This window comes from Cervus canadensis, chromosome 8 (genome assembly GCF_019320065.1).
Source record: "Cervus canadensis isolate Bull #8, Minnesota chromosome 8, ASM1932006v1, whole genome shotgun sequence".
In the NCBI taxonomy this organism is placed as follows: domain Eukaryota; kingdom Metazoa; phylum Chordata; class Mammalia; order Artiodactyla; family Cervidae; genus Cervus; species Cervus canadensis.
The window spans coordinates 58,834,114-58,860,978 of NC_057393.1; the positions used below are offsets into that span (position 1 = coordinate 58,834,114).

General features: G+C 56.7%; 1 protein-coding gene across 6 annotated transcripts in view; it reads right to left on the bottom strand.

Moving 5' to 3' along the window:
• ZMIZ1 (zinc finger MIZ-type containing 1) overlaps positions 1–26,865 on the bottom strand; it is a 171,653-nt gene that overhangs the window by 16,103 nt on the left and 128,685 nt on the right. For 5 of the 6 annotated variants that reach the window (XM_043476403.1, XM_043476405.1, XM_043476402.1 and 2 more), the window contains 9 exons: positions 20,172–20,316; positions 9,532–9,646; positions 8,281–8,498; positions 7,269–7,467; positions 6,033–6,323; positions 3,172–3,354; positions 2,153–2,230; positions 1,297–1,471; positions 669–810 (listed from right to left, as the gene is read on the bottom strand). In XM_043476403.1, coding sequence (XP_043332338.1) covers positions 669–810; positions 1,297–1,471; positions 2,153–2,230; positions 3,172–3,354; positions 6,033–6,323; positions 7,269–7,467; positions 8,281–8,498; positions 9,532–9,646; positions 20,172–20,316 — 1,546 coding nt within the window. The remainder of the gene's footprint in view (positions 1–668; positions 811–1,296; positions 1,472–2,152; positions 2,231–3,171; positions 3,355–6,032; positions 6,324–7,268; positions 7,468–8,280; positions 8,499–9,531; positions 9,647–20,171; positions 20,317–26,865) is intronic. The other variant, XM_043476404.1, reaches the window with a different exon arrangement.

Genomic DNA, 26,865 nt, shown 5'->3' on the forward strand with positions numbered 1-26,865 from the left:
TCTGAGCCCAACTCCCAGTTCTGCTTCTTGCTACCTGTGAGGACTCACCCAAGCTAACCACTTCTCTGGCCTCCATTTCCTCACTGTCAATGGGGCAAGCAATGCCCGCTCATAAGATCAAACGAGATCAGGTATAAGAGGCTCAGAACACAGAGCCTGGGCTAGCAGGGGCCTCTAGACCCCACGCTCCAGCGCTGGATGTTTGAGCAGCAGCCGCGCCCAGTGGCCAGCTGCTTGCTTGGTTCAGGAAGGACCCAGCCCTGCTCCTGCACCTCTCTATATTCCTGGCTCTGGCCACATGAGCCACAGTCAGGGGCCAGCTTAGAGTCCCCGCTGGATTATCCTCCTTCTCAGCCTTTAGGTCTCAGCTAGCCACTGTTTCCCCTGGGAATTTGTCCTAGAGCACTCGCTCAGGACCGGGGTGAGTGACAGCTGATCCCACCCTTGGGCCACTACGCCAAGGCAGCTCTGTCTGTCTCCCAGGCACCGGTAGGTTTCCCATGACATTCCCAAGGCCTTGCACACAGCAGGGCCCAGTCAGTGGTGCCGAACAGGCGACGGTGTCAAACAGATGCTGTTACCACCTCTCCCAGGCAAGGCCAGGGCCCAGATGTCAGCCTCAGGGCCGCCTCCACCTGGCGTGGGCTGTGCCGCGCCCTCACACTCACCTCCACATCAGCGTCTGGTGGACCGTGGGCCGCAGGTGGAAGACGTGGTTGCTGACGGCCAGGTTGTGCTCCAGGCGGAAGGGCTCCAGCACCACGCCGTCCCGCACGGGGAACGTGAGCCGCAGCTCGTCATTGTGGCTGGCTGCACAGGGGAGGAGCCGGTGAGCCCTGGCCGCCGTGGCACACGACACGCACCCTTGGCTGCATGCCCCGCACGTGTGTGTGAACAGGGCCACAGCAGCTGGGCTGTGTGCCTAAGGGCACATCAGACAGCCCCCGGCATCTTCCGGTCCACTGGACCCCATCCTGAGCATCCCTGCATCCCATGTCCCATGCATCCTATTCTTGTCCCCACCTGCCATCTGCCCTGGAAGCCCTGAAGACGTCTCCCAGTCCTTTTCCACAGCTGAGCGCCACTTTGCCTCCCAGCCTCCCACTGCTCAGGCAGGGGGGGAGGAGGTCTGCTCTCACACCCCCCACTCTTTTCACACGCCCAACCCCACAGGCCAGCAGTCAGACTTCCAAGTGCCCTGACTCCTGGTGTACTCTGGGGGAAGGGGAGGCGGGGGCTTGTGGAGGTGTCTGGACAGAGGGCGGGAGGGCGTGAAGGAGAGAGAGGGGCGCTCACCTGGGGGCGGCGGCAGAGCGCTCATATTTGGCTTGATGTCAGGCGGGAAGGGTGGCTTAACGTCTTGGCTGGGGGACAGGTATGGGGGGATGCTGCTTCCGGGGGTCATGGGGGGCGTGGGGTTCCCTGGAACAGGTGAGTGGGGGTAGTTCGCCACAGGAACCGGCCTGGGAGGCTGGAAGGAAAGAGAAACCACATATAGGTTACGGGTTCATGGAATAAGGAAGGAGGGGCCATGGCTCTGGACACAGACCCCACCCACCCTAGCCTCCTTGGGCTGCAGCCGTTGCTCCCCCAAGGGAAGAGACCCTCCCGGGAAATCCCTGCCTCCACTCTGGCCGCACTCAGGCCTCTGCCCCCATAGGAAGACAGGTGGGTCTGGGAAGGGCATCACCACCCTTCCCTTGGGTCACGACATCGAAAGATTGTAGGGTCCCCAGCCCATTTGACCAATGAGAACACAGGCTCAGGGTGATGGAGGACTTGCCTAATATAGTCTGGGGAGAAGAAGAAAGCTGGAAACAATTCCAGGTCTCCTGCTGCCCACAGCATGACTGTAGGCCATGTCCTTCATCCCCATCCCACCACACTGCGGTCCCCAGATGGAGTCAGGCGTGAAGCATCTCCAGGAGCCCCTTCCCTTGGTCTCTTAGTCCCCACATTGCTTTTTTCCTGGGCTGGCCAGGTCCACACTCATTCCCATCCCACCCATCTGAACTGTGGATTCTCTAAGCATCTCTGTGGCTTGGAGCAGATGGCCCTACTAACGTCCAGAAAGACTGGGGCAGAAACAGTGAGGCCCGCTCTAACACAGTGCATGTGGGTTATAATTCCCAAGATGGAAACGGAAACATACCCTATTGACGTTCCCTTGGCTGTAGTTGCTGTAGCTGCTTCCAGAGAAGGTGTTATTTTGTCCATTAAACTGCTCTGGCTGGTAAAGCAAGATAAACAAAGCCATGAATGGAAGGCAGAAAAGCTACCAGAAACCCTCTCTCCCTCCTGAAATGAAAATCTTCCAGAAGGACAGGGGATGGTGACAAGGCCCGCCCAGTGCTGGGGTGGGGGGCAGGGTGGGGGCAGAGCAGGTCACCGCGGTCTTCAGTGCTTTGCCTCTCTCTGCCCATTGCTACTAATTTAGTGAGTTTATAGAAATAGCAACACCTAATGTGCTGAAGTTGCGGTAAAAATAGTAAGCCCACGTAAGCCAAGTAGTGGGTGATCATGTAAATTGGCGTGATTCATGAGCAAATAGGTGTAAATTATTTCCAGAGTCTTCCTCGCTCCTGAGAATGTATTTTATAGTAATCCCAAAGAAGGAAAGAGTTACGTGCCTGAAAATATTATTGTACTATTTCAAAAGTGAAACCACAGAAAAAACCCCACATGTCCAACAGAAAGGATAAAATGCCGTATGGTTCTCAGTAGGATGTCAGGCAGCCATTAAAAGTGACAATCACTGGGACTGTAGCAATAAGTAACACACTGTGTCAAGTGAAAGAAATAGGTTCAAAATTACAACCATAATAACAACCGTATAACATTGTTGGAGCCCATGTGCATAGAATATCAAACGTAAATATATTCGAGCGGGTGCTTTTTCTTAAAAAAATATATTTCCTTCATTGTTATTATCTTACATGCACTATAAATAGTAAAAGGAGAAGGAAAACCATCGTCTGAGCCCCGTGAGAACAGGAACCAAGAAAAGCCAGTCTGTCATTATGCACAGCTCAGAGCACACGTGGTCACATCCAGAAATCTCCGCAGGCCCACTGGTGACCTCAGGGGGTGCCCAGGGCCAGGATGACACAGGCAGGGGAAGGGAGCTGAGCTGGTGAGGAGGGAAGGGGCCCGTGGGGCAGCGGGACTCACCTTATAATACTGCCCCATGTTGACCGTGGGGGGCGGGTACTGCCCGGTGCTCGGCTGGCTGGGCATCCGCTGCCCGGGGTAGTTGGGAGAGGTGAGCGGCCGCGGTGGGTTGGGGGTAGGGTACTGGCCTGGCTGGGTGGGGAACTGGCTGTTTGGTCCGTATTGCTGGTTTCCATAGTTAGGCTGTGGTGGCAGAGAAAGGAGCAGGGAAGGTCATCAGTGTCTGGAAGCCAAGCTGCTCACTGATGCTGGGGCCGCCTCCTCTCCTCTCCTCTGCCCCTGATGACTGCCACCCACAAAACATCCACCCCGCCTGCAAAGAGGAGCAGCTAAACAAGATGATGCCTGGGGCCCCTTCCTGCCCTGACATGCAGGGACGTAACAGCTGGCCTCTCTTCTCAAGGGCCACCTCCCCTGAAAGCTGTCTTTCTGGAAGCCCCACGCCCCTGGGCACTTCCAGAGCCTCTTGTTCACACCATCAGGCAGGCACTTGATTCCGAAGCCCCCTTTGGATTTCTCCTGGTGCTTGGTTTGTGACAGACAACAGGAGGCACATCTGCAAAGCTGAGCCCCTGAATCTGAGAGGCTCTCTCCCCCTACCCCACACTGAGCAGAACACACTGATGTTGAGTTCTGGGTCATCCATGCAGAGGTCGGGAGAACTAGGCTGCTGAAGGGACAAGACAACCCCTCTCGGGGAAGGCAACCGTTCCTGGGAGGGGCAGGATCACTGTCCTGGAAGAGCCACTCCCCACCTTCCAGTTGCCTCCTCATTTGTAAGATCAGGTGACCCTGGGGCACCCCACGTCATTACATCCTGCAGAGTCGGTGCTGCTTCCGTCTGTTGAAACCCCTTGTCTATTAGCTGTCTCTCTTGCCCTCTCGGCTCGGAGGTGCAGGAGATGGTTGTGTCCCAGGGTCTGGCAGAAAACAGGCCAGCAATGAAAACTTGCTCAATACATGAAAGAAGGGCAGAGGGTAAGTGGCAGAGGAGAACCAGGTTTGCATCAGCAGTGAAGAACTTGGCCAGTTCACATTACTGTCACACAGCAGCTGTTCTGTGTTACGGTGGGATTCCTGTCACATCACTGCAGGACAGGAAGTGGAGGCTGGGGACTGTCCACCAGCAGAGTCCTGTGCGGGACCAGGTGACTGACACTAGCCCCCGCCCCAGGGTTCCGACAACCTGAGAGGTTCTACGAGTGTGTATGTACTTAGAGCTTCTCAGACAGGCTCAAGCTGTGCTGGCTGCGGCCCCTGATGCCACAGCCCAGTGTCAGGCATTGGGTAGCTGGGTAGCATCAGGAGTTTACTGCAGATAAAGACAAAGGTAGTCAAGATAAGTGAGAGCCTTTGGTGTGCCCTGCTGTGGCAGGCAAGAGCTGGGGAGCCAGCAATGCACAGGAGCAGGGCTGACACCAGGCTGATGCTGGGAATTCTGCTGCCTCTTCTGTGGTCACCTCCTTGGGTGCCAGCAGTCCCGAGGCTGGGCCTACAGATGCACTCCCAGCCCAGCTAGTGGGGATGCTGGGATTTTGAACACAGAAGGGGCTGAGAAGGCTCTGAACTCGTGTGGGGTCTGTGCTTGGGAGTGAGGCGCACAGGTCAAGGGCTCCTCCCATCCCCAAGGACAGCCAGGGCCTCGGGAGCTGCCGTTCTTCTCGGGCTTCTCTCTGAGCTGGTGCCAACCTGGAGGAGGTCTGGGCTTGACCTTGTTTGACCCTGACCTCTTCTGTCTTGGACCCAGGTCATCTCCATCAGTGGCCAAGCCATCTTCTAGCCCAAGGGTGCGGTGGATGCCGAGGGGAAGCACACAGACCTTTGAGGACCTCGAGGTCTTGGCTCTAACGCCACATTTAAGCCCAAGCAGAAGGCACAGTCCTGAGACGGGGTGGAGCCAAGCTGAGAAGAGGTGTGCAAGCAGACACTGGGAGGTGCTCGGGATGGGCTCCATCCAGGTGAGGAGTCAAGGTGGGCCTTTCGAGAAGCATCTCTGTGTCTTCCGCAGATGAACTAAACCTTTACCTAGGTACCCACCTAGGCCATTCGCTGCCAACCTATTTTCTGAGTGCTCTCTGAAGGCCCTGTGACTCCCCCTCCAGGAAGTTCTTCTTCAGACCTCATGCTGAGTTCCAAACACCCCGTCATGCATCATTCCTTTGTGGCTTCCAGCTTAGACCTCATCCTTCAGGCTGAAGTCCTAGCTCCTGGAGGACAGGAGGCGTGGGTTTGATTCCCTTGGTCTTCCCCGATCCTGTGGATGAGCTGGCCGGGTAGCCTGATAGGCAGCCTTGGTCCTGGCAGGGCCCCAGGAACATGCTGCCTGCCTTCCAATCACTTCTCCAAGGTGCAGGGCCTTCAGATTGTCACAGGGCTTTGTCTCCTCTCTCCCTCTTGAGTGAGATGCCCTCACATGGGTGTGAGGAATGTGGACCCAAGGAGATCTTAGTGCCTTACCCCAGGTCGCCCAGCTACTGTCTGCGCTAAGACAGCAGAAAGTCCTAAGGGCAGTCACTGCTTGCTGAGTGCCTGCTCATGCCAGCCCCAGGGCCAGGAGCTCCAGGTACATCCCCTCATTCAAGACTTCCAGGCAGCCCCATGACGTGGGCTGGGTGGTCATGAAAGAAATAAACAGAGATTCCAGGAGAAGACGTGACTTGCTCAAGGTCTTCTTGATGGGACATGCCAGTGCTGACCTTAAACTCAGAAGCACCTGACTCCTAAGACGCTGCCTTTTGGTTCGGGTTCCCTGAGGGTCAATCCAGGCCCTTTTCAAGGTACTGCCCACAGCACCGTGTCTGCAAGTCCCAGGTCCTCCCCGCCACCCATCCTGCCCGCCGTCTGCCTGCTACCACACTCACCTCTCCAGGGTATGGCCTCTTTATGCTCTGAATGGGAAGGGACTGGGGCCGGGGGCCCGGGTACGTCTGCTGGGGCATCCGCTGCCCGTGTGTGCCAAAGGGGCTGATGCCGGGCGGCCGGGGCTGGTTCATGCCCATGGGAGGGCCGCTCATCCCCGAGGGTGTCATGCCAGCCGCCATGCTTGCGGGGTTCATGCTGCCCCCCATGGAGGCAGGCCCCCGAGGCCCGGGCTGGTTCATGAATTGGCTGTTATACGCCTGGGTGGGACCCATCTGGAAAGAGGAACAGACCTTCAACGGGAGAAGAAGAAAAAAAAAAAGAATAAAATGCCACATGCATTGAAAGTGCAGGGAAGGAAGGGTGGGGGAAGTGGGGGGTTCAGGACTGGGAGTTGGGGCACTTTCCTGTGTGGCTGCAGCTGGTGACCTGGCTCCAAAGGACCACCAGCCGCCTGGGCTCACGGCTGCCCTCTGCAGGCCGCACAGGAAAGATGCAGCCCGAGGAGTGTTAAGGGGTGGGGCGCAGTCACTTCAATGCACAGGCAGCATTTCCAGGGAGGCAGGCAGGGAACGGGAAAGGGGGTGCAGGGGTGGGGAGGGGCATGGGAGAATGGCGGTGGATGAGGATGGAGGCAAGAGCCCCTTTCCTGGAAGCCCTGGCCCTGCCCTTGTTTCTCAGCCAATAGATACACACCCTCTATCCATCAAGTCTGAGGTGGACTCAGCTCTGCCTATCTCTGCCCACCCGCCCTGCTGTCCCCAAACTTAAATCCCCAACCTCCACACCCGTCCTGCATTTCTGCGAGCGCTCCCCCTCTCCTCACATCCCATCCCATCCTTCTGAATGTCAGAGCTGGGACCTGGGCAAAATCCACAGATGAGACAACTAGCGGAGCCCTGGTCTTCAGAGGACACCAGGGGACAGAATGGCATTGAGGCTGCTTTAGACACAGCCTGCTCTTCGGTTAAGTGGGGGCCAGATTGCAATATGGAACATCTTTCCCCATACAGAGATATACAAGCAACATGGAAAACCAACACAAGCTCCCAAACACCCTCCACCACACTCATTCACACTGACACACCCACACCTCAACATATAACCCTCCCTGTGCTTCTAGGAAAACCTAAATGCACCGTGACATCATCCGCTCCTCCCCGCACACAGACGCGGACAGCCCGACTCCGATCCCCGGGGCTGTCTGCTGAGTGGACCAGGACTAGTGTGGCCCTTACCGGTCCATACTGGTTAATATCCTTATTCTGTGTTTCTTGCAAGGCTGCCACGGTGGCCGTAGCTGTGGCCGTGGCCGTGGCTGCTGCTGCCGCCACTGCAGCTGCTGCAGCGGCAGCTGCTGGCTGAGTGAAGTCAGCGGGCGGCCTGGTGTGTGGAGGGACACCCATGCCTGCTGGGGCATTCGGACCCCCAGGGTAACTGTGAGGGAGAAAAGAAGGGTGAGTTAGATGTTGCCTGAGCCTAAAGATGAACCCATGACCAGCCTTGGGTGGGGAGAGAGAGGTCGGGCCGTTCCAGGCCCTCCTGCCCACAGCTCATGGAGCGGGGAGGTCCAGACTCAGAGCCCGGTGGGGACAGGGGCCTCCTGTGGGCGGTCAGTCCCTCGGGCCACTTGGGAACCACCAAGTTGCTGTGTGCCTGGAGCCCCACCTGGGTCCTAGTGGGTGCTCGCTCCTACACCCTAGGTCACGGCACTCTCGGCCACCCCAGTGAGCCCATCTCCTAGAGGAGGACACCGAGTCTCAGAGAACCTGAGCCACTGGCCCATGGCCCCAGCAGAAGATGGCAAGATGGGGATGCAGCTGTGTTTAGCCAGGAGGCCCCACTGCACTGACCCCTGGCAGGACTGCGGTCAGCCCTGGGGATCTGGGAGGGGTGAGGCCACAGGGCAGTCCTGGACAGGGGGGATGGACAGCGAGGGGAGGAACGGGGCGCCTCTGCCCCACCCCACGTCCCCGGAGGGCCTTCCTGGGGTTCCTTTCCGTCTCCCTCCCTTACTCCTGAACCGCGGGCCTCCAGTCCCTGCGCTCTTCCGCCTCCACAAGCAGCACGGCAGAGCGGACCCTCCTGCAGCCCAGCTCTCTCGGCGTCTCCCAACTTGGAAAGGTGCGACGCAGAGCAGGGTCATTCAGGGGAATAAAAAGGTTGTCCTTCAACCCCACGGGCTGACGGCCCTCAGAACGCCCCCCCGCCAGCTGCGCCGCATGTGACCTGCAGGCCGGCCCTGCTCACCTGGCCCCGAAGCCCCCGCTGCCGGGGTAGTTGGGCCGGCCGTACATGCTCTGCTGGATGTAGGGCTGAGTGGGGCCGGCCTTGGCCGAGAACTGCTGCTGCTGCCCAGCAAACTGTGGGGAGTTGAGGCCGGGGTTGCTGGTGGTCATGCCCGACGCCATGGGGTTGCCGCCTGGATTCATGGGGTTGTTGGCATTGGCCATAGGGTTCCCAAGGACCTGTGGGCAGAGAGAGTGGCTGTCACCTACGCGGGTACCCCAAGTGGTGCAGGGAGGGAAAAGGAGGAATGGCAGGGGGTGGGGGTGGGGTGAGCATCAAAACAGAGGGAGGACAACAGAGAAAGAGGAGGAGGAAAGGGGTAGTGGGGCTTTTCAATTTCCTTGGCATGAACTGCTGGCACAGTATACACAATATTAGAAGCGGGTAACCCAGCCCAGAAGCAGGCTGTGTAGATGAGAACATCATCCCAGGGTGGAACAAGGTGAGGCTGGTCCTGCACCTGGCTGCAGGTGGGAAAGGCCTGGACTTCTCAGTCTTCCCGTCCTACCACGCAGCCTGGATGCCCAAGGGTCAGGCCACACGGAGGCCCGGAGCTGCTGCTCTGTGAGGGCCAAGGGAAGCCCAGCCCTCTAGCTCTGGAGGGTGGCAGGGTCCTGGCCAAGGGGCTCCCCGTGGCCCAAGACCGCAGGTAAAGTGCGCTGGTTCTCTCCAGGGTGGCAAGTGGCCCTGAGCCATTCATGTGGCCAGGAGGCGGGAAGGAAGGTGTGGAGGAAAGAGGAAGGAACAAGAGCGGAAGGCAGGGTAGACGAGGGATGTGGGGTGGAGTCTGTCACAAGTTTTAGGCTCAATCTTTCGCTGAAATCTAACCCAGGCCATCCAGGGTCAAAGACTCCAGGTGTTGGGGCCCTGAGCTCAATAACCTCCAGGAAGTTCTCTTGTTAATCCAACCTAAGTAAACGTGAGCCAGGAAAGAGCCCTTTGCTCTCTGTCAGGTGAAAGCCATTGCCCCAGCAAGGCCCTAGGGCTGCGGCAGTGCAGAGGGCCAGGCGCCATCCTCCTGGGGCGGGTGTGGGCCCATCCTGGGTAGAGATGGGTGGGACCTGTCCACAGCTGGGTGTGACGGACAGCTGGTCTTTCCAGCAGGGGAAGAGCCTGGGAGAGCCAGCAGGGCTAGCATGGCGACGTGACCAGGATGGATGGTCTGGAAGGGCCTGGAAGGGGCTGTGGCTGGGAGAGATGACAGGCTCTTACCTGGCTCTGGGATGTGTTGGTCACTCCCCAAACCGTGGTGACCACGGAGAGGGAGCCGGGAGGCTGGTTGGTGTTCTGCTGCCAAGGGACAGAGTCATAGGGGAATGACCCATCACTGCAGAGAGAGACAGAGGAGGGTCCTCAGGGGTGTTGCAGACACAGGCTCAGAGGGAGGCATGCCCCATCACCCCACCATGCTCTGCGGCTCCTGGCCGTTCTGCGTTCTGGATCCCCTGAGCTGGGCACGGTGTCCTGCTGTGTGACAGAGACCAGCTCTCCTGTCCTCACTGCGGAGGTGCCACCCCCACGGCTGGCTGTCTCCCATGAGACCAAGTCCACAGGTCACACTATGGAAGAAGAGGCCTGCAGCTCAGTCTAAGCTCTGCCTTCGACCACAAGCTGCTCTAAGAGGTTCTCCAGAAAGAGCTCTGGTTCCTTGGCACCAACTTCCCCTCAAAACTACCCATCCCTTCTCAGAAAGAGCTTCCCTGGTGGCTCAGGTGATAAAGAATCTGCCTGCAACGCAGGAGACTCAGGCTTGATCCCTAGGTTGGGAAGATTCTCTGGAGGAGGAAATGGCAACCCACTCCAGTATTTTTGCCTGGGAAATCCGATGGACAGCTACATCTGATGGCGGGCTACAATCCATGGGGTCGCCAAGAGTTGGACACGACTGAGCAACTAACTTGAACTCCTCAGAAAAGGTCAGCAGGGCCCCAGTCTGAGTCTTGGCTCTTCCCTCCTCCTAAGCCCTCATGGTGAGTTGGCCACCCTGCTCAGCTGACTTGGCCTTTGGAAGGAGGGTCGTCAAGTTGCTTTTTCTTCCCAGATGACAGGTACTGGCCTTCCTGCTGTGCTTCCTCCCTTGTTCCCACCCAAACTCTCATGCACATCCCACCAAGTTAATCTCCCTCAGAAACCTGAGACACAATCAAAGACCTTCAGTGGCTTCCAGTGTTCACAAAGTCCCAACTCACACTGCAGAACAGTTTACCCCACTGACTAATCCCACCCTACCCTGCTTACCACCTTAGCATTCACTTCTCCAGGAGCCGACCCCCACCTCCCCAGTCTCCCCTCTAGTCCCAGCAGTACCCACCTTGTTTGATGACATCTCCCCAGAAGCCCCCAGTCATCAGACGCAAGGCCCCATGCCCAGTCCTTCACATCATAAGTGCTCAATAATAGCTTTCTACTAGTTGCCATGGCACAGATGGAGAGTGAGGTCCAGCAGACCCCAGGGTGGGAACCAGGGCACAAACTTGAGAAGGAGCCGGCGAGGTAATAGCATACAGGACCCGCTAGGGTCCCAGTCCCCAGGAGTGCCGGGCTGGGGCAGCCTGTCCCCTGGAGCCCGCCCTACGCTGACTTTTCTAGCACCTCTCACAGAGAGAAAACCCCAGAAGCAGCCCCAGAAAGAGAAGCAGCACTGAGCACCCACGTCTGTGCTACCACCTCTGCCCACGGCATTCCGACCGGGCTGAGGTCGGCAAGGCGGCGGGGGCAGGAGGGGGAAGGGGGCTCTGGAGGAGCGTGGCTTGCTAGGAAAGCACCTCACGCCTCTGTCTGACTTGCACCTTCATCACAGGAAGTCAGCAGAAGACCAACATGCTCACTCACGCCTGGAGACACCTGAACCCCAGCAAAGCAGCCAGCTTAGGCCCTGGAGGTCAGACTTCCAGGAAAAGGGGCCCTGGGTTTGAGGGAGTGGGGGTCTGAGCCTTGCGTACTGCTCCTCGCCGGGCAGGGCCCTCGGTCACGTTGGTCAAGTCAGGTCAGGCTGAAGGGGGGACGGTGTCACTGACTGCCCATGCTTGCTCTTCCCTTGCCCGGACACCCTCTCTGCCTGGCCAGCCCCTGGCTTCCTTCCTGTCTCTGCTCAGAAGTCACCTCACTGGAGCTGCTGCCCTGAGCTCCTGGGGAAGAGCAACTCCACCCCTGTTCCCTTTTCCTCTCACTCTCACCTGTTTCTTTTGGTACCCCGGGTACAAGTCCTGCCCCTCCCTGGCTCAGGGCCCCAGTGCGAACTTCCGAGCCTGTCTGGACTCAGTCTCCTCATCTGTTAAGTGGGCGTAAGAACAACACCTACCCCCACTCCCATTCTATTCGGTCTTCAAACTGCAGGTCATGACACATGAAGTGTGTTGTGACATTGAACCAGCAGGAGGGGGAAAATGGAGGGAATAAAATAGAAAGCTATCAAGTGTGAGCACAGACTAAGGAGGAATATCACCTTTGAGCTGACTTCCTGATGTTATACATGAGCACACATGCACCCTGGATCATGGTGTAAATCTACACATTTCTGAGAGTCTCAGGTATGCGTGCTAAGTTGCTTCAGTTGCGTTTGACTTTTTGCGACCCTATGGGCCATAGCCCTCCAGGCTCCTCTGTCCATGGGATTCTCCAGACAAGATTACTATTGTGGGTTGCCATGCCCTCCTCCAGGGAATCTTTCTGACCCAGGGATCGAACTCAGCCGCTTATGTCTCCTGCGTTAATAGGTGGGTTCTTTACCACTAGCACCACCTGGGAAGCCCGCTGGTCTCAGGCAGGTTAAGTCTGAACACAGGCCTCCGTGGCCTAAGTCTGATGATGTGGCTCCAGGAGGAGACTGCAAACAAAAAGTCTTTCTTAACTGGAAAGTGACACTGAGTGACTTCAGCATTACTCATGCTTTCTGGGAGGAAAACTGTGGGCCTAGAACTGGGGGGTGAGGAGCCCTCCTCGGGGAACCAGTCCCTCTGCAGCCCAGATGTGATGTGGGTCAGCGGAAACAGTGAGGCCCAGAGGCACAGGCCAAAGGTGACCGACAGCTCACACTCTCTACACCTGGGGGTGCTGCCGGGGGGCCTGGGAGCCCGGAGAGCCTGGGCAGGATGGAGAAGAACAGGAAAACAAGCAGAGCCTGCTCCTCGGCACAACTGGGCTGGAAGCAGCCCTGCCCTCCCAGGAGGTCGCTGGGGACCCCAGGGTAGCCCCTAGTCCCAGGGCTGCCATTCCAGTCTCACAGGGAGGCCGCGCAGGCTACGGTTTTAAACAACAAAGAGGAGACCCCTGGACACCCTCCCTCCTGTGGGGCCCTTGCCCTATGTGTGCCTGGACTAAACTAAACTGAGCAGAGCCCAGGCCGAAGTCTGTCCTCTCCCCCCAGAATTCCTGCCCCACAAACTCCCACCAGCCCTCTAGGCTGAATCTGCTTGTGGCCGAGCTTCTTACCCAGCAGACTCAGGAAGCAGGGCCCCTGGGAGCTCCCCATGAGCCACCAGCTGCTGCCTCATCACCTCAGGCGGGGAGGCCCCGGCTCACCGGGATACAGGCGTGTGAGCAAGCTCCCAACTGCCCTGTAGCTTGTGGGTGGGCCTTGTGGGCGGAAACCAGCTCCTTCCTGTTTTGTCCCCTCCACCCCAGGCTTAGTGAGAAGCAAACTTAACCCGGGTTCCCAAACTGGGCATCCCGCCGTCTGGCTGGAAGGTTCACCCCAGAGCCCAGATGCAGACTCAGGGTGTGTGTGTGGGGGGGGGGGGCGGGCATGTATGTGCGTGTGCACACGAGGGGCCCCGCTGGCATGATGCGGTGCATGCGTGGAGGAGGAGACGGGCACCGGCATGTAGGGGTGGTCGCGGGGACTTGCTCGCCCCCACTTGCACCTGCTGCAGAAGCAGAAGTGGCAGGCGCACCGACACGGCTGTGACTCATCTCCTGGGGAGACGGCGCCCGCTGGCGCGGGGGAGCCGCTCGCCCCCACAGGCCCATGGTGGCAGTCAGCCCTGCCGACGCCTCTGCCCAGACTCAGACACTGCCGTCGGGGGAGGGGAGCAGGCCCGCTCGGCTCCCGGGGCCCCAGCATCAAGGACAAGCCAGGCTCCTGGGTCCAACCAGAGTGGGAGGGGCTCAGGGTAATGAAGAGGAGGTCAAGGGCCCTGGGGGTGCTCTGAGGCTGGGTCCCTCCTCCGTAAGTACTGTTTCACCAGCATGTGTGCTCAGCCCGTGGGGCAGAGGTCCCCGGCATTTCAGGGCCGCCCACAGGAGCCACTGCTCTCCTCCTGTCCATAGCTGGGCTCAGTTCAGAGGGAGGCCCCCCGGATCTAAGAACCCACTCTGAGTAGTCCTGCCCAGCTCTGCACACCTCCAATCCAGCATGGCCTGGTCTCAGGCCACAAGCCACAGTCCTATCCAGCCAAACCTGTACCACCTGCAGAGGCACCAATGCCAGAACCACTAGCAACCTCAGCAGTGTTCTACCTGCCGAGCAACTCCCAACCCAGGGCAGCCACTCCCTTACCGCTGGGCCTCCAGATGTAGACCTGGGATGCTCCATCCTTACCTTGAAACATGTCACTCATCTTTAGGCTCTTCCTCCAAAGGCCGCCTCTAGCAGGAAGCCCTCACCACGTCCACTGACCTGAGCTCCACTTGCTCCTCATATGCTTGGGGCCCGAGTACCCCCCTGCCCTTTTCCTTCTGCCCCAGGAGCCCTGAGTTCTCCGGCTACCTGTGCCTGGCATGGTGTCTTCACACACCTGCAGGGCTCAGGAAGCCTCTACTAACCAAAGTGCCAAAGAGAAACACCACCCCTCTGTGCCAGCCCCCAGAGCAATGTCTGAGAATGAATGGATGCATTCACTCATTCAGCCTGACTGCTGACCACCTGCAGTGCTCTTGTGACTCTACTGCCACTCAGGAAGGGAGAGGCCCTACCCTCCAGAGAGGGGGACAGAGGAAAGCTAGTGAAGTGGCTACACTCTCACGATGCCTCCGTGTCCACTGCGGCCACCCCTCACCACGCCCAGGGACAAGAACAGCCCCTCTCTCAGAGGCAGTCATGAGGATTTAGTGAGCTCACATGGGTAAGGCAAAGCCCAGCTCACCTCCCGCACCCTGAAACTACTGGCTGCTAGTATCATTATTATGATTCACTGAGAGGCTTTTACATGCAACGAACTGTGTGAAGTGACTTTCACCCAAGAACCCATGTGATCCCTTGAAGTGGGCTCAACAGATGCCTCTCATAGGATCTGAGGCTCATAGTATCACAGGGCTAATTGAGGACAAGGTTGACAGTGGGTCTGGCCAATGCTAAAGGAAATTAACCCTGAATATTCATTGGAAAGACTGATGCTGGAGCTGAAGCTTCAATACTTTGGCCACCGGATGCAAAGAACTGATTCATTGGAAAAGACCCTGATGCCGGGAAAGACTGAACGCAGGAGGAGAAGGGGACAACAGAGGATGAGATGGTTGGATGGCATCACTAGCTCAATGGATGTGAGATTGAGCAAAGTCTGGGAGATGGTGAAGGACAGGGAAGTCTGGCGTGCTGCAGTCCATTGGGTGGCAAAGAGTCAGATACGACTTAACACGTGAACAACAGGGAGCTTAGGGTCAGGTAAGGTGGCAACTCCCTTTACAAAGATGGCAATGATGCAAGCAAGCACACATTACAAAGGCAATCCAGAAGTCCGTGAGCGCTCCAAGAAGGGGCAGTGCTTCCCAAAAATTCTTTGGGAAGTTGTCTTTCAGAAGCCATCCAGTGAGGGCATAGAGGGGACATGAAGTTATGCTTCAAAGACTGGCTGCAGACGAAACCCAAACAGTGTCCCAGGAAAAAACACTTTAATACATCACATCACTAGCTTCGTCCTGGACTGAGTGTATTGGCAAATATTCAAGGGCTCTGACTAAACTTTTTTTAGCTAATGTTCAAACGGCAGAGGGAGGCCTCTCAGTCCAGTGGTTAACTATCTAGGCTCTGAACTTAAGATTCTTTGAGGTCAAACCTTGACTATGGTTGGCCACTGATGATTCCTATGACCTGAGAAATGTTACTTAAGTCAGCCTCAATGTTCTCATCTGTAAAGTGGGACTAATACTCTTTTAGGATGAAACAAAAAATACAAAGCCCAGTGCCTCGCAGTCAATCTCTGCTCAGCTGTACCTATACCTTTCTCTCCATTTCTCCAGCTCAAATGGGATGAAAGTACTCATGTTTATTTGATGATCCAATGATGGCACTTAGAAGTTTTGCAAATAGGCTATCAATGGGAGGGGGTGTTATTATCATTCCTGCCTGTTGAACTTGTGTTCCAAGCCTCTGAGGCTTTCCTCAGTGTCCCTCTGTCTTCTTTCTCTATCTAGCAAACTCCTATCTATACTTTGAAGCCCAGCCTGCATGTTCCCTTCTGTGACTCTCCAATGCAGAACACCAAGGGCATTTTCCTCTGTTCCTTCAGCGCTTTTTTTTCATATACTTTACGAAGAGCTCTTCACACTGCAGTTACAGACAGTTTATCTGTCTGTTTGCCAGCCCCATGGGCACTGACCGATGTTTGCTAAATTTGAGAAAATGAGTAAAGAGGGACCTATGACTGTCAGTTCTTGGGCACCTCCTGTGAAAGTATCTACACAGACATTCATGGAGGGAAGAAAAAGGGAGGGCTGAGTTATTTCTTCCCTTGCACTTCTAACAGCCACTTTATTTGGGGGAAATAACAAATTCCTATTAAGGGTATTGTCAGACCCTAATTAATTTCCCTGATCTGGCTATATTGGTCCCGTCTCTGTGCAAGGGTGTAGCGTTACCACTAATGAAACACCAAGCCAGTGAGGAGCTGAAGCTCCCACCCTCTTTAATTTAGGGGGACCATTAACAGCACTCTCTATCATCACAATTACTGGGGACCGCTTCCTTCCCTCCCTGCGGTGAAACTCAGAGAGGAACTTGTGCAGCTAACTGCATATTAGAGGGTTTTAAATTTTTTCCAGAGGAAGGAGGAAAGGAAAAGATCCTTGCATCTTGGCAATCTGGAACTGATGGAGCAGGATTTATAGATTCTCCAACCTCCCTTTCATTGCTTCTTTTTTCCTGGGGGTAAGAGGGGGATCTATAACAAACTGAGCTTTTGGTGTGGCTGTGCAAAAAAAAAAAAAAGGCTAAAAATGAAAGCAGTGAAGGCGGTGTGATGGTACCAAGGAAAGACAAGCACCAGGGGTCAGCTTTACTTGATCTCCTCTTTGTTAGCTGGCCGTGAAAAAGGACATTTGAGTCTGGTGGCACCTGGCTGAGGGTTCAGAGAATAATGACTAGTCCATGGAGTGACCTGTGCCCAGGCATGGTGACAAGTGTGTTGTTAAGTCCTGTGCTGTGGTTGTTCCATTTTTACACATGAGGAAACTGAGGCAGAGAGAGAGGTTACAGAAGAGCCCAAAGTAACCCACCTAGGAGACAGCAGAGCTGAAACTAGATGCCCAGCAGCTTGGCTCCAGGGCGTGTACCCCACCTGCTGCACAGACAGCAGCCCTGGGCCTGCCCAGGACCCAAGGGGAGCCCCAAGGCCCCTCCCAGGAGACTCCCCTCCGGGAGCTGCAAACCCCTCTCCTGGAAGAGGCTGGGTGGCACCCCTTGGTCTTGGAGGCTTCCCCAGCTCTGGTGGACTTTGATTGTAATCAAATTAAGAGTGTAAACAAGATTTATTAGGCTTTCAATTACCTTCGTGGCACTGATTTGCATAAGGACAATGTGGTAATCACAATGGCTTTTTGAGTTACTCATTAAAAATATGAGAGAAGGCAGAAATCTTTGTAGGCATCAAGTTTGGATTGCCCTGGACTGACCTTTCCCGGGTCCCTTCTCTGCAGTGCTCTGTGGGCATCTGGAGAGTGGAAGGATGGCCCGTCGACAGCTCAGTGGTCAGGACCAGACAGGGACGAACCCACAGTGCTCCACAGACCACTGAGCTCGAGCCAGACATGTGGGTACCCAGGGTTCCTCCCAACTGCCGACATGCTCAGAAGCTGGTTCCAGAGGTCAGAGGCACAGGCTCCGACTCACAGTGATGCTGCAGTGCTGACCTCCATGGCCTGTAATGGATGTGACTGTGATGCCTGAACTGCAGAAATACAACAGTCACAGCTTCCCCACCCAACAGCCCGGGACTTCGAGCATCTCGGCTCCCTCACCCTTTCCTGTTTGCTTGTCCTCAGAGAACTCAGACAAAGACCCCTGCGTCTTCAAACAGCCACACACCTCCAAGTACCGAATCATGAACATGCAGGGTCCCTGAGCTCACCCCCCCACCCAAGGTTTCCTTAATGAAAGGCAGACAGGCGCTTCCTCCCTCTAAGTCACCCGACACAACTGTGGAGGAGGGCAGGCATAGAGTTTCCTCCTGTGACAGTACCTGACTTTCTCTTCCACTTCCTTTCCTTCTCATTTGGGAAATTACAGGAGGGACTCAGAAGGTGAGGCACCCCAGTGGGGTTTCTCTAAAAATGAGAGACTCTCCACCTGCAGGAAATTCATGAAGTTATAGGCAGAGAGCAGCCACTCTCCAATCACAGGCCACAAAGCCCTCGGAACAGCTCTGGCCTGAAGGGACGTGGGTTGGGCCTTGTTCAACAGATGACACTTCTTTCTGGTCTCACCTGCCCCACTATAAATTGGGACATGGGGCGAGGTGTGGATCAGGATCGGGTTAATGACTAGAAACCATGTCACTGGTCTTGAATGGCCAGCGGGGAGGAGGGTGAAGGGCAGAGCGCTGTGTGTGGTTCACTGCCCTGCCCCTTCCTGGCTGTGTGTTCTTGGGGAAACTCTGGGGTTTCCCTCCCAGTTCTGCCACTGGAGCGAAGGATATTGTCCAGAACGCCCATCGCCTTGCTGTGCTGCTATTCACCAACACTTAGCAAGTCTACCCGCAGGCAGAGTTCTCCCTTCTCTCAGAGGCCACTGCTTTGCCCTGTCTAGCACCCCATGGGCACGCACGGGAAGCTGAAGCGGGGGTGGCAGCACAGCACTGGGTGCCAGACAGCGGCTCTTCAGTCACAGCATTTCTCTAAAAAGTCAGTTCGAACTCTGGAATGCCATCCAAGTCCTTCAAGGTCAAGGTCCACCTCCTCTGGGCAGTCTCTTGACTGTCTCAGCCTGGCCACCTTCCTCCTAGAGAACCCTAAAGCTAACCTGTCTATCACCAAACCCTAGCTTTGCCTTGATCTATCAGCTCCCAGTTTTGTCTCACCGAGTCTTTCTTCTCCAACCAGCAAGAATCAGCTCCTGGAGCAGAGACCCCCTTCATCTGTTTAACCCCAAAACCAGGCAGTCTCACGCTTTCAGCTCAACTCAGCAAAGACCTGGCCAAGGGCTGGCTATGGTCATGGCCAGGCAGGTCTGTGGCAGGTCTCCAGAGGAGCTGGCCTGCCATCAGCAGCAGCAGCTCTAGATGATTCTGGCAGGACAGAGAGTTAAGGAGCGAAAAGGTAACAAGGGTAAATGCAAAGTGTGTGGCTTGGATTGCACCGCCTGCGCTCAGTGGCTGGCAGCATTCAGCCGGAGAAGACCTGTGGCTTCTAGCCCAGCCGGGGTCAAGCGGGGGAAGGTAGACGAAGGAGGGTTTGGCCTCAAGAGTGGTGGTTCTCAACCACAGGTGATATCTCTGTCCTCTAGATGTGTGAGAGTCCTTTAGAAATGCCTGGGGGGTCACTATAGGAACTAAGTGGACAGGAACCAAGACATGCCCTACAAAGTCCTGCACCATAAGAAACTACCCTGGCACAAAAGGCCAATAGTTTCCCACCCCCAGAAACACCCACAGAAGGGGGCTGCTCTAAGCGTCTGAGCTGTCAGACCGACGGTGCGATGAGGCAGTGACTCTGAGTAGGGGTGGGGGGCTAGGTGGTGAAAAGCGCTTCAGAGTGAGGCAAGGAACCAACCCCCATCCTGCCCGAGCAGGTGCTGGACCCGAGGAGCTCTAAGCGCCCCTTCTGGCTCCAAGAATCAATTGACTCTAATTCGATTTATGAGCATGGCCAGTACCCGACTTCCCGGCAGCGCCTTGATGGTGTGACCCAGGTCTCCTGCAGTGCGCTCTAGGCTGCAGGTGCCGCGGTCAGGCTGCGTAATGAGTGTCGAGCGCCGACTGCAAATGCCCCTCCCTATGGTCAGCAGGACTCGCGCTGGGAGAGCAGACAGCACAGCAGGCCCTGCCGTTCCAGGGTCAGCCTGCAGAGCGCTCCGAGAGAAGAGCCCTGCTCAGCGAGGGACCTGAGAGATAATTAACTAGGACACTTGCCGGTCCTGACCACGTGCTCCTTCTGGGGTTGGTGGAGGGCAGACTGGCCAGTTCCTCAGTGCCTGGTGCCTCTGACAAGCCCAGTTATCACCTGTGACGCTGGGTTTCCATGGCCCTGCCCCTGTGTTGAAGGCCCAGCCACCCTTGACTCCTGCCTGGGTGGCCTGGGCTTGACCCCCAGCCCAGTGACCTTCCGGAATCCCTTCCAGCCCTGACTATGACTCTGCTCAGGAAAGAGGGAAGGCTCTGGGTTTAGGGACGCTAACTTTCTGCTGAAAGTCTAGAACCTAAAGGAGAGACAGCTTTCCACCGAAGGGATCCAGCAGTCAGGCTGGATAAGACGGTGCTTTCAACTTCTGTTTTGATGGGGGACAAATAGCACTCACCCATGAGGATTTAAAATACGACACCTGGATTTTAGAAAATGTGCTGTCCTCCTGACTATTCAGGGGCCCCCACCCCAGTTCTCTCACCTGGGGGCGTGCCCAAGGAGACCCGGGGACCCGAGGGATGGCTGTCCAGCACCCGCCCAAGCAGCACCCGGCCCCACCCGGGTGGTGCACACCCACTCACCTGTGCGACAGAGTGGGTTTCATGGAGCTCATGGAGTTGAGGGGGGGCTGCATGGGGAGTTTCCCGGGGGGGTCGCTCTGGCGGCTCTTCTGATGTCGGAGCAGCAGCAGGCGGCCGAGCTCCTCGCACCAGGAGGACAGCAGGGCTGCAAGGAAGGACAGCATGGTCAGCGAGCTCGTGACTGGCCACTGCGCCCCGCCGCGCCTGGCCCACCTCGCCCACCCAGGCTGGGCGCTCCTCACGCTGGCTTTGCCCCCACCTTGACACCAGTATTCTTGCTTAGACAGTGGGATTAACGCCTGAAGGAAAGAGGACCGAAAAGCTGCTGTTGCTGAAGGAGAAGATCAGAGGAGGGCAGAGTATAAGGGCAAAGAGGGCAGAGTCAAGACGACAGAGAGGACTGCAGAGGCAGGGCCAAGGCGAGGCCGGAGGCCAGGAACAGACTGGTGTATGCCCAGGTTAGGACCTGCTGGTTGCCCCCACACATCTCAGGGAGGCCCACACCCCTGGACTCTGGACAGTCGGCTAACATGGCTTCCTCCCCATGAGTGGGACCCCGAAATCACAAGGTTTAAACAAAATCTGGCTCCTTCCTAGAACCTGTTGCTGTTCCCAGGAGTGCTCGCAGAGTTCTCCTTCCCCCCCAAAGTGCCCGGAAGAACACAGGTACACCCACCTTCCGGGCAAACCTGTGATGGGTCCCTGTGCTACTGGGCACAGACGCTTGAAAGGACAAAGGATTTCCAGGGCACAGAGTGGCTCAGGGGTGGGGCAGGGGCCGAGCCAGAGTCTGCCGGGGGCGCCAAAGGCAGGAGCGGAGGAGAACCCTTCACATCCAGGCCTGAGGAGGCCTCAAAAACCAGGAAACGCCACCAGAATAAGCTAGGTGTTGGGGGATGAGAGAACGACTTTCCTTCATCCTGAACTGTGCCAGTGAGGCCACCAAAGGCCAGAAGCACCCTCAAGGTCAGTGTTTCTGGGCCGTCCTTAAAAGCTGAGGTTAGGGGACGGAGTCAGAAGTCAGGAAGGCTGGGTGGTCACCACCTCGCTGTGTGATCCTAAGGAGCTCACAGACCCTCTCTGGGCCTCAGTTTGCTGGCAGGGAAAGAGGAGTCATGACTCACGCTCTGTCTTTCCTCCAGGGCTGTGGTCAGGGGCAGAAGGGGAAACTGCGGAGACTGCCAAAGCAAAATGGGTCGATCACAGCCCAGCCAATGCCCCGCTCCTGCCATCAGTAATCAGTCAGACAGATCTGACAGTTCCAAGGAGTTGACCCAGTCAGGGGGTCAGGAGCCTTCTGAAGCAGGGCAGGATGCAGAGCCCACTAGCTCATCTCCAGGCTCAGCCATCTGAGCACTGTGCAACATGCCTGTGTGTCCTTTTCTTGAATCCATCCCCTGTGATCCACGGTATCAGCTGTTCTCCCCATTCTACAGATAAGCGGACCGAGGCTCAGACAGAGGAAGTCACTCGCTCACAGCAACCACTGCGGGCAGGGGCAGACACACAGATGGTGCCCCCACTGTGTATCCTGGTGGGTGAAGCCCAAGGCTGAACCAGAGTGTGGGGGAGGAGATGAAACTCTTCAAAAGGCCCAAACCGGGACTTCCCTGGTGGTCTAGTGGTTAAAATCCCCGCCTGCCAATGCAGTGGATGTGGGTTTGATCCCTGGTCAGGGAACTAAGATCCCACATGTCACAGGGCAACTAAGACCCAACATAGCCAAATAAATCAATATTTTAAAAAAAAAGGGGGCTCAAACCAGGTGGCCACGGTCTCCAGTGCCCTGACTCAATGAGAAACTCCTCCTGCTTCTTCTGAGTCACGCCCTTTACCATGTTCAGCAGGCGGGAAGACAGATGGGGGAAGAGGCAGAGACACACGAGGCCCTGGAGAGATGGCACAGTGCTGCCAGCTCAAACCACCCAGACCTTGGATAGGCTCCCCTAGTAGCCCAAGGCCCGGAGAGGCAGGCTGGGGACCCTCTGAGACCCTGCCAGGCTCCGCGTGGGCCCCTGGCCCAGGGAGGCTCTATCAGGAGTGTGGAGTGGGGCCTGGCATCTTGAGGGGCAGCAGGCTCTTTCCTACCCCTCACCGGGTGGGCAAGGGCCAGCAGGCAGCTTTTAGGACCAGCAGGAGAACACTGTCCATCCAGCCGTGCTGAGTGCTGGCTAGGAGGGAGGTGCTCACGCTCCCTGGGGCCTGCTGGGGACCAAAGGGTCCCCAGAAGGAAGGGCGGTGGTTCTTGTGGGGATGGGGTGGGATGGTGAGGGGTCCCACCAGCATCGCCGAGTATGTTTGCCTGGCCTGTGCGGTGGGCAAAGATGCTCAAAGAGGCATGCGAGGTTGACATACAATCTGTGCCCTTCCCAACAGGGCACCTGTTTCTCCCTCCACGTGCGGGGATCAGTGGACGAGCTGTCTTAAGAGCTGCATTCTGCCCCCTCGGGGGGCCTCACGATGCCACCGCCTGCTCAGGGAGGAGACTGCCAGAGAGGAGAGGCCCCCACCCTGGCTTTTGTCTGCCCAGAAACCATGGCAAAACGCCCCCGACACGGGTGCCCAGCACACATCTGCCGCAGCTGGAGGGGGAAGCGGCCTATTCATCGAGGCTGGAACAAACAGAAATGGATTTCCAGATTGCTCCATTCTTCTCCCAGGCCCCTAGTTACCGCTTCTTGTGCGGGGGGGCACCGGGCATCTGGAACCTCATTTGCACGCCAAGCACGAGGCCCAGCGGATCACAGCGATGGAGGGGCCGCTCGGCTGCCAGCACAAAGGATGGCCGCAGATGGTGCCGCCTGCTGCCTGCCCTGCCCACGGCTGCCCCTCCTGGCCCGCGCTCCTTCTGGGGGGCCACCGAGCCATGGGAGGGGCTGGGGGCACCTCGGGGGCATTCGGAGCTTTCCTCCAATGTCACAAGCCACTCCCCCATTTGGTCAAGGACGGCCCTTGTCCTCCTATTGCTAGCAGAGTGGTTTTCCGTAGAGAGAATAAAGGGAGTGGTGTAGAGGGGCCTGGGATGCTGTGAGCAGATGTGATGTGGGTATTAGGCGGCCCCGACACAACACAGATGCCAGGACAGCCGCATTCCTACAACCAAGAGGGAAAGGACAGCGAGCGAGGGAGGCACCACCCGTCACCCCCTCAGCCTGAGGGGCCAGCTGGCAGAGGCCACGCGGGCAGACGCAGAGTGGAGAGACACAGGGCAGGCTCTCATCACGCTGCAAGCCAACACAAGCCGTTCCGAGGCAAATGCTGGTTAGTGATAACACATGGGGATTTGCAGCCACAAAACCAGAGACTCAGGAGGACAGACAGACAGAGGCAGGCAGGGGATTATACAATGACAGAAAGACAGCCTGGCAGGGTGAATGTCTGGGTGTGCGTCTGTGGCTATGCCTGGATCTGGGCTGTCTGTACATGGCTGAGTTGAGTATGCCTCTCTGATGAGGTGACACCAATGTCTACAATACTCCTGGGGAGGGGAGGAGAGGGGACAATGGTGAGCATGCCGTGGACGTGATGACTAAGTGTCCTGGCTCTGGGGTTCCACAGACCGGGCTTGAACTGTGCCCTGATGCTCTCTAGCTGGGAGATTTCACGCAGGCTGCTTCACTGCTTGGAGCTCAGTTTCCCAATCTGTGAAACAGATTTTTATAGGAGCTGCCCACCTCAGAGAGTGGATGTAAGCTGTAAACCGGTGCTGTTAGTCAACCAAAAGAGAGGGAGGGTCGGTGGAACATCCAAGCAGAGGCCAAAAGAGAAGGAGGGTTGGTGGAGGCCCAAATGACCCTGTAACTCACAGCAGCCCCAGAAAAATCGCACTCACAAGCCCTGCTCAATCGCGCACCTACCTCGGCCTTCACATGGCACCCGGATAGCGGGTGAGGTACAGACTCCACAATCATCCCAGCTCGGTCTCTACCGCCCATGCGAGACCTTGAGCAAGTCAGCTAAGCTCCTGTGTCTCAGCTCCCTCATCTCTAAATGGCGGAGGCGGTAATTCTGCTCCCTGTACCACAGACCAGCTGTCAGGATGCTGGGCAGGTGCTCAGTTACCGCCATGAAGTGAAGGAGCAGCATCAGGCGCATAGTAGGTGTTCTATGTATGTTTGCTACAATGATGACCAGTATTATTGACCTTGGTTGGTAGATAAGCGAGGATGGGCTTTGGTGTCTCTGTCCACCTCTGACCATAGAGCAGCAGCCCCAGTGGGTGAGTGGAAGAGAAAGCGGATTCCAGCCAGGGAGGTTGCCCTTTCCCATTCCCACTGCCTGCATGTGTCTCTGCAGCTTATCCAGGAAACCACAGGGGACACTAGGGTTCCATGGGCTTAAACAACTAAGTCATCTGCCAGCAGCACGTGTCTTACAGTCGAGGCCGTAGCGCGGTGTGACTGGTGGTGTGTTTTTCTTTCCCAGCGGTACATCAAATAGTGGTGTGTGTGACAAAGGGGGCTGTCTCCTATTCCTGGGACCCAGCAGATGTGTCCAGGGGCCCCTGCAGCAGAGGGTGCGATGGTAAGGTGGAGTGGAAATGAACTCGGGGTCTGAGGATCACAGAGGACACAGGATGCAGATCTGAGGATGGGCTCTGGGGGAGAGCCAAGTTCCTGAGATTTGCTCCCCAAGAGCTCCCTGGCTTCTGCCCCTACAGCTGGCAGCCACGACCGTGTCCTTTAGAGACAAGTAAAAGGAAACCAGATGTAGAAATGAGGGGAGGTCTGGCGCGAAGCTCTGGGGCATCTTAGTCCAGTCTTGTCTGAGATGTGGCCTGCCTGGAAACAGTGACAGGCCCTGTGTGTTTGCTTCTGCCTGCAGCTCCCGGCAGAAGAGATGCCCAGGCTGGGCTGATCCGATGAACTACTGCGGGGCTGCCAGTCTTACCCGAGAGAGGTGGCAGAAGGAAAGGGCTGCATGGCTGGATCTGGGAACCATCGGGGCTCCAGGTAGGGAGGGTGGAGCTGTAACCTCCAGACCAGCAGAGTAACCGGCAGACAATGAGTCACTTATGGGTGGAGGGGAGGCAGAGGCTGGGGTCTGGGAGTCAGAGCATCAAAGGGGCAGATGAGCTCGCCTGGGCACATGCAAAAAAACTGTCCCTTGCCAGGCAGAGCTGGGGCTTAAAAAGCAGCCAGAAACCACAGGAAGTCATGTGGACACACACACACACACACACACAAAAGGCGTTTGTTCCATATGAAGGCAAGCAGAGGGATATTCAGACAGTGAGAGGCCAGGATATTCAGTCCTGGTAAGGTCTGGGAATGTGGGGAGGATAAAAGGCCGTCTGGGGAGGAGGGTACAGAGACCTGGATGTACGGGCCAAGCAGAAGAATTATCAAATGTGCTGCAGCCTGGGGAAGCTACACGCAAAATGAAACAAAGGCGTATTAAGTATCAAAGAGCATCTTAGCGGCTAAAAGGCTGCTGCAGAACAGAGGAACTCTGAGTGTGTGAGTGTGCTGAAGGAGGGCTTCTGAGACTCAAGGATGAGGCAGGGCTCAGGGGTGCCCAGGAGGCATATCTGCCAGGCAGCAGCCCCTCCAATCGTGCTTTTGGGGGGGGAGCTGGAGAGGAAGAGTCAGAGTGTGGCAGAAAGGGCCCCTGGGAACATGCAAATGGAGTTCACTGTTCAATGAAATATACTAATGATACATTTTCAAAACGCTTCCATACATTAGCTTACTCCATCCACACAAGACCCTCTGAAGTGGCAGCAGGAGCTCAGTGGTCCCTCTCCCAGCAGGGAAGCCTGGCCACGGGCCGTGCCTGGTGAGTCAGGGCAGAAGAACCAGTCCTCCATGCTGGGCTCCTCCCCCCTCTCCTCCTTTCCTCCCTACCACAACTGAGTTCCTGTTCCCAGATCCACTTGAATTCCCCAGGATCACCTCAAGCCACCTCGGTAAGACGGGCACCCCACCCCGCCCCACCCTTGGGCCACTGCAGCCTGATTATCTTTGCAGTCTGTCGCCTCTGCTTCTTGCCTGTTCCAATCACCTTCTGCAGCGCCGTCCTTTCTCTCCTGAATGATGACAAGTGCGTTCTATCATTTATCTCAGTCTCCAGTCCCGCCTCCTGCCAACCCACACGCTACAAGGCGGCCAGAGGAATTTTTCCACAAATGTATGCTGTTCACCTCTTTCCAGTCTGTGTCCCCAGAGGCTGCACAGGGCCTGGGAGACGGCAGAGGCCCAGAAAACATGCTGATTTCACTGAGAGTCAGGCTACCCCAGGGGCAGTTGGGGGTGGGGGGGTTCTACAGTGAGAGCGTGAACCCGGAGGGCCAGGATGGGATTCCAGGGGTTCGCTTCTGCAACCCTGGCACCCAGCACAGGCTATGAAGCCAACACACAACTAACAGATGAAAATGTATCGCATCGACATTACCCAGTGCTCAGAAGACAGGCAAGACAGACAGACACTGGACACACTGCATCTGAGACCCAATCAATCAGGGTCATACCCATGACCCGGCACCCTGTAGCTTTCAAGCCTGCCAGCAGCTCCCCATTCCTCGGGGCCAGGGACCCAGTTCCAGGAGCACCAGCCCTGAGTGGAATCTGATTCACCATGTGTCCAGGCTGCTGCTGTCATCAAACAAAACCTACCACCAAGTCAAGTGACACCTGATTGTGACATGCACACCCATCAGCCAGCCACTCCAAATTAGGGAACGAAAGGTAAGCAG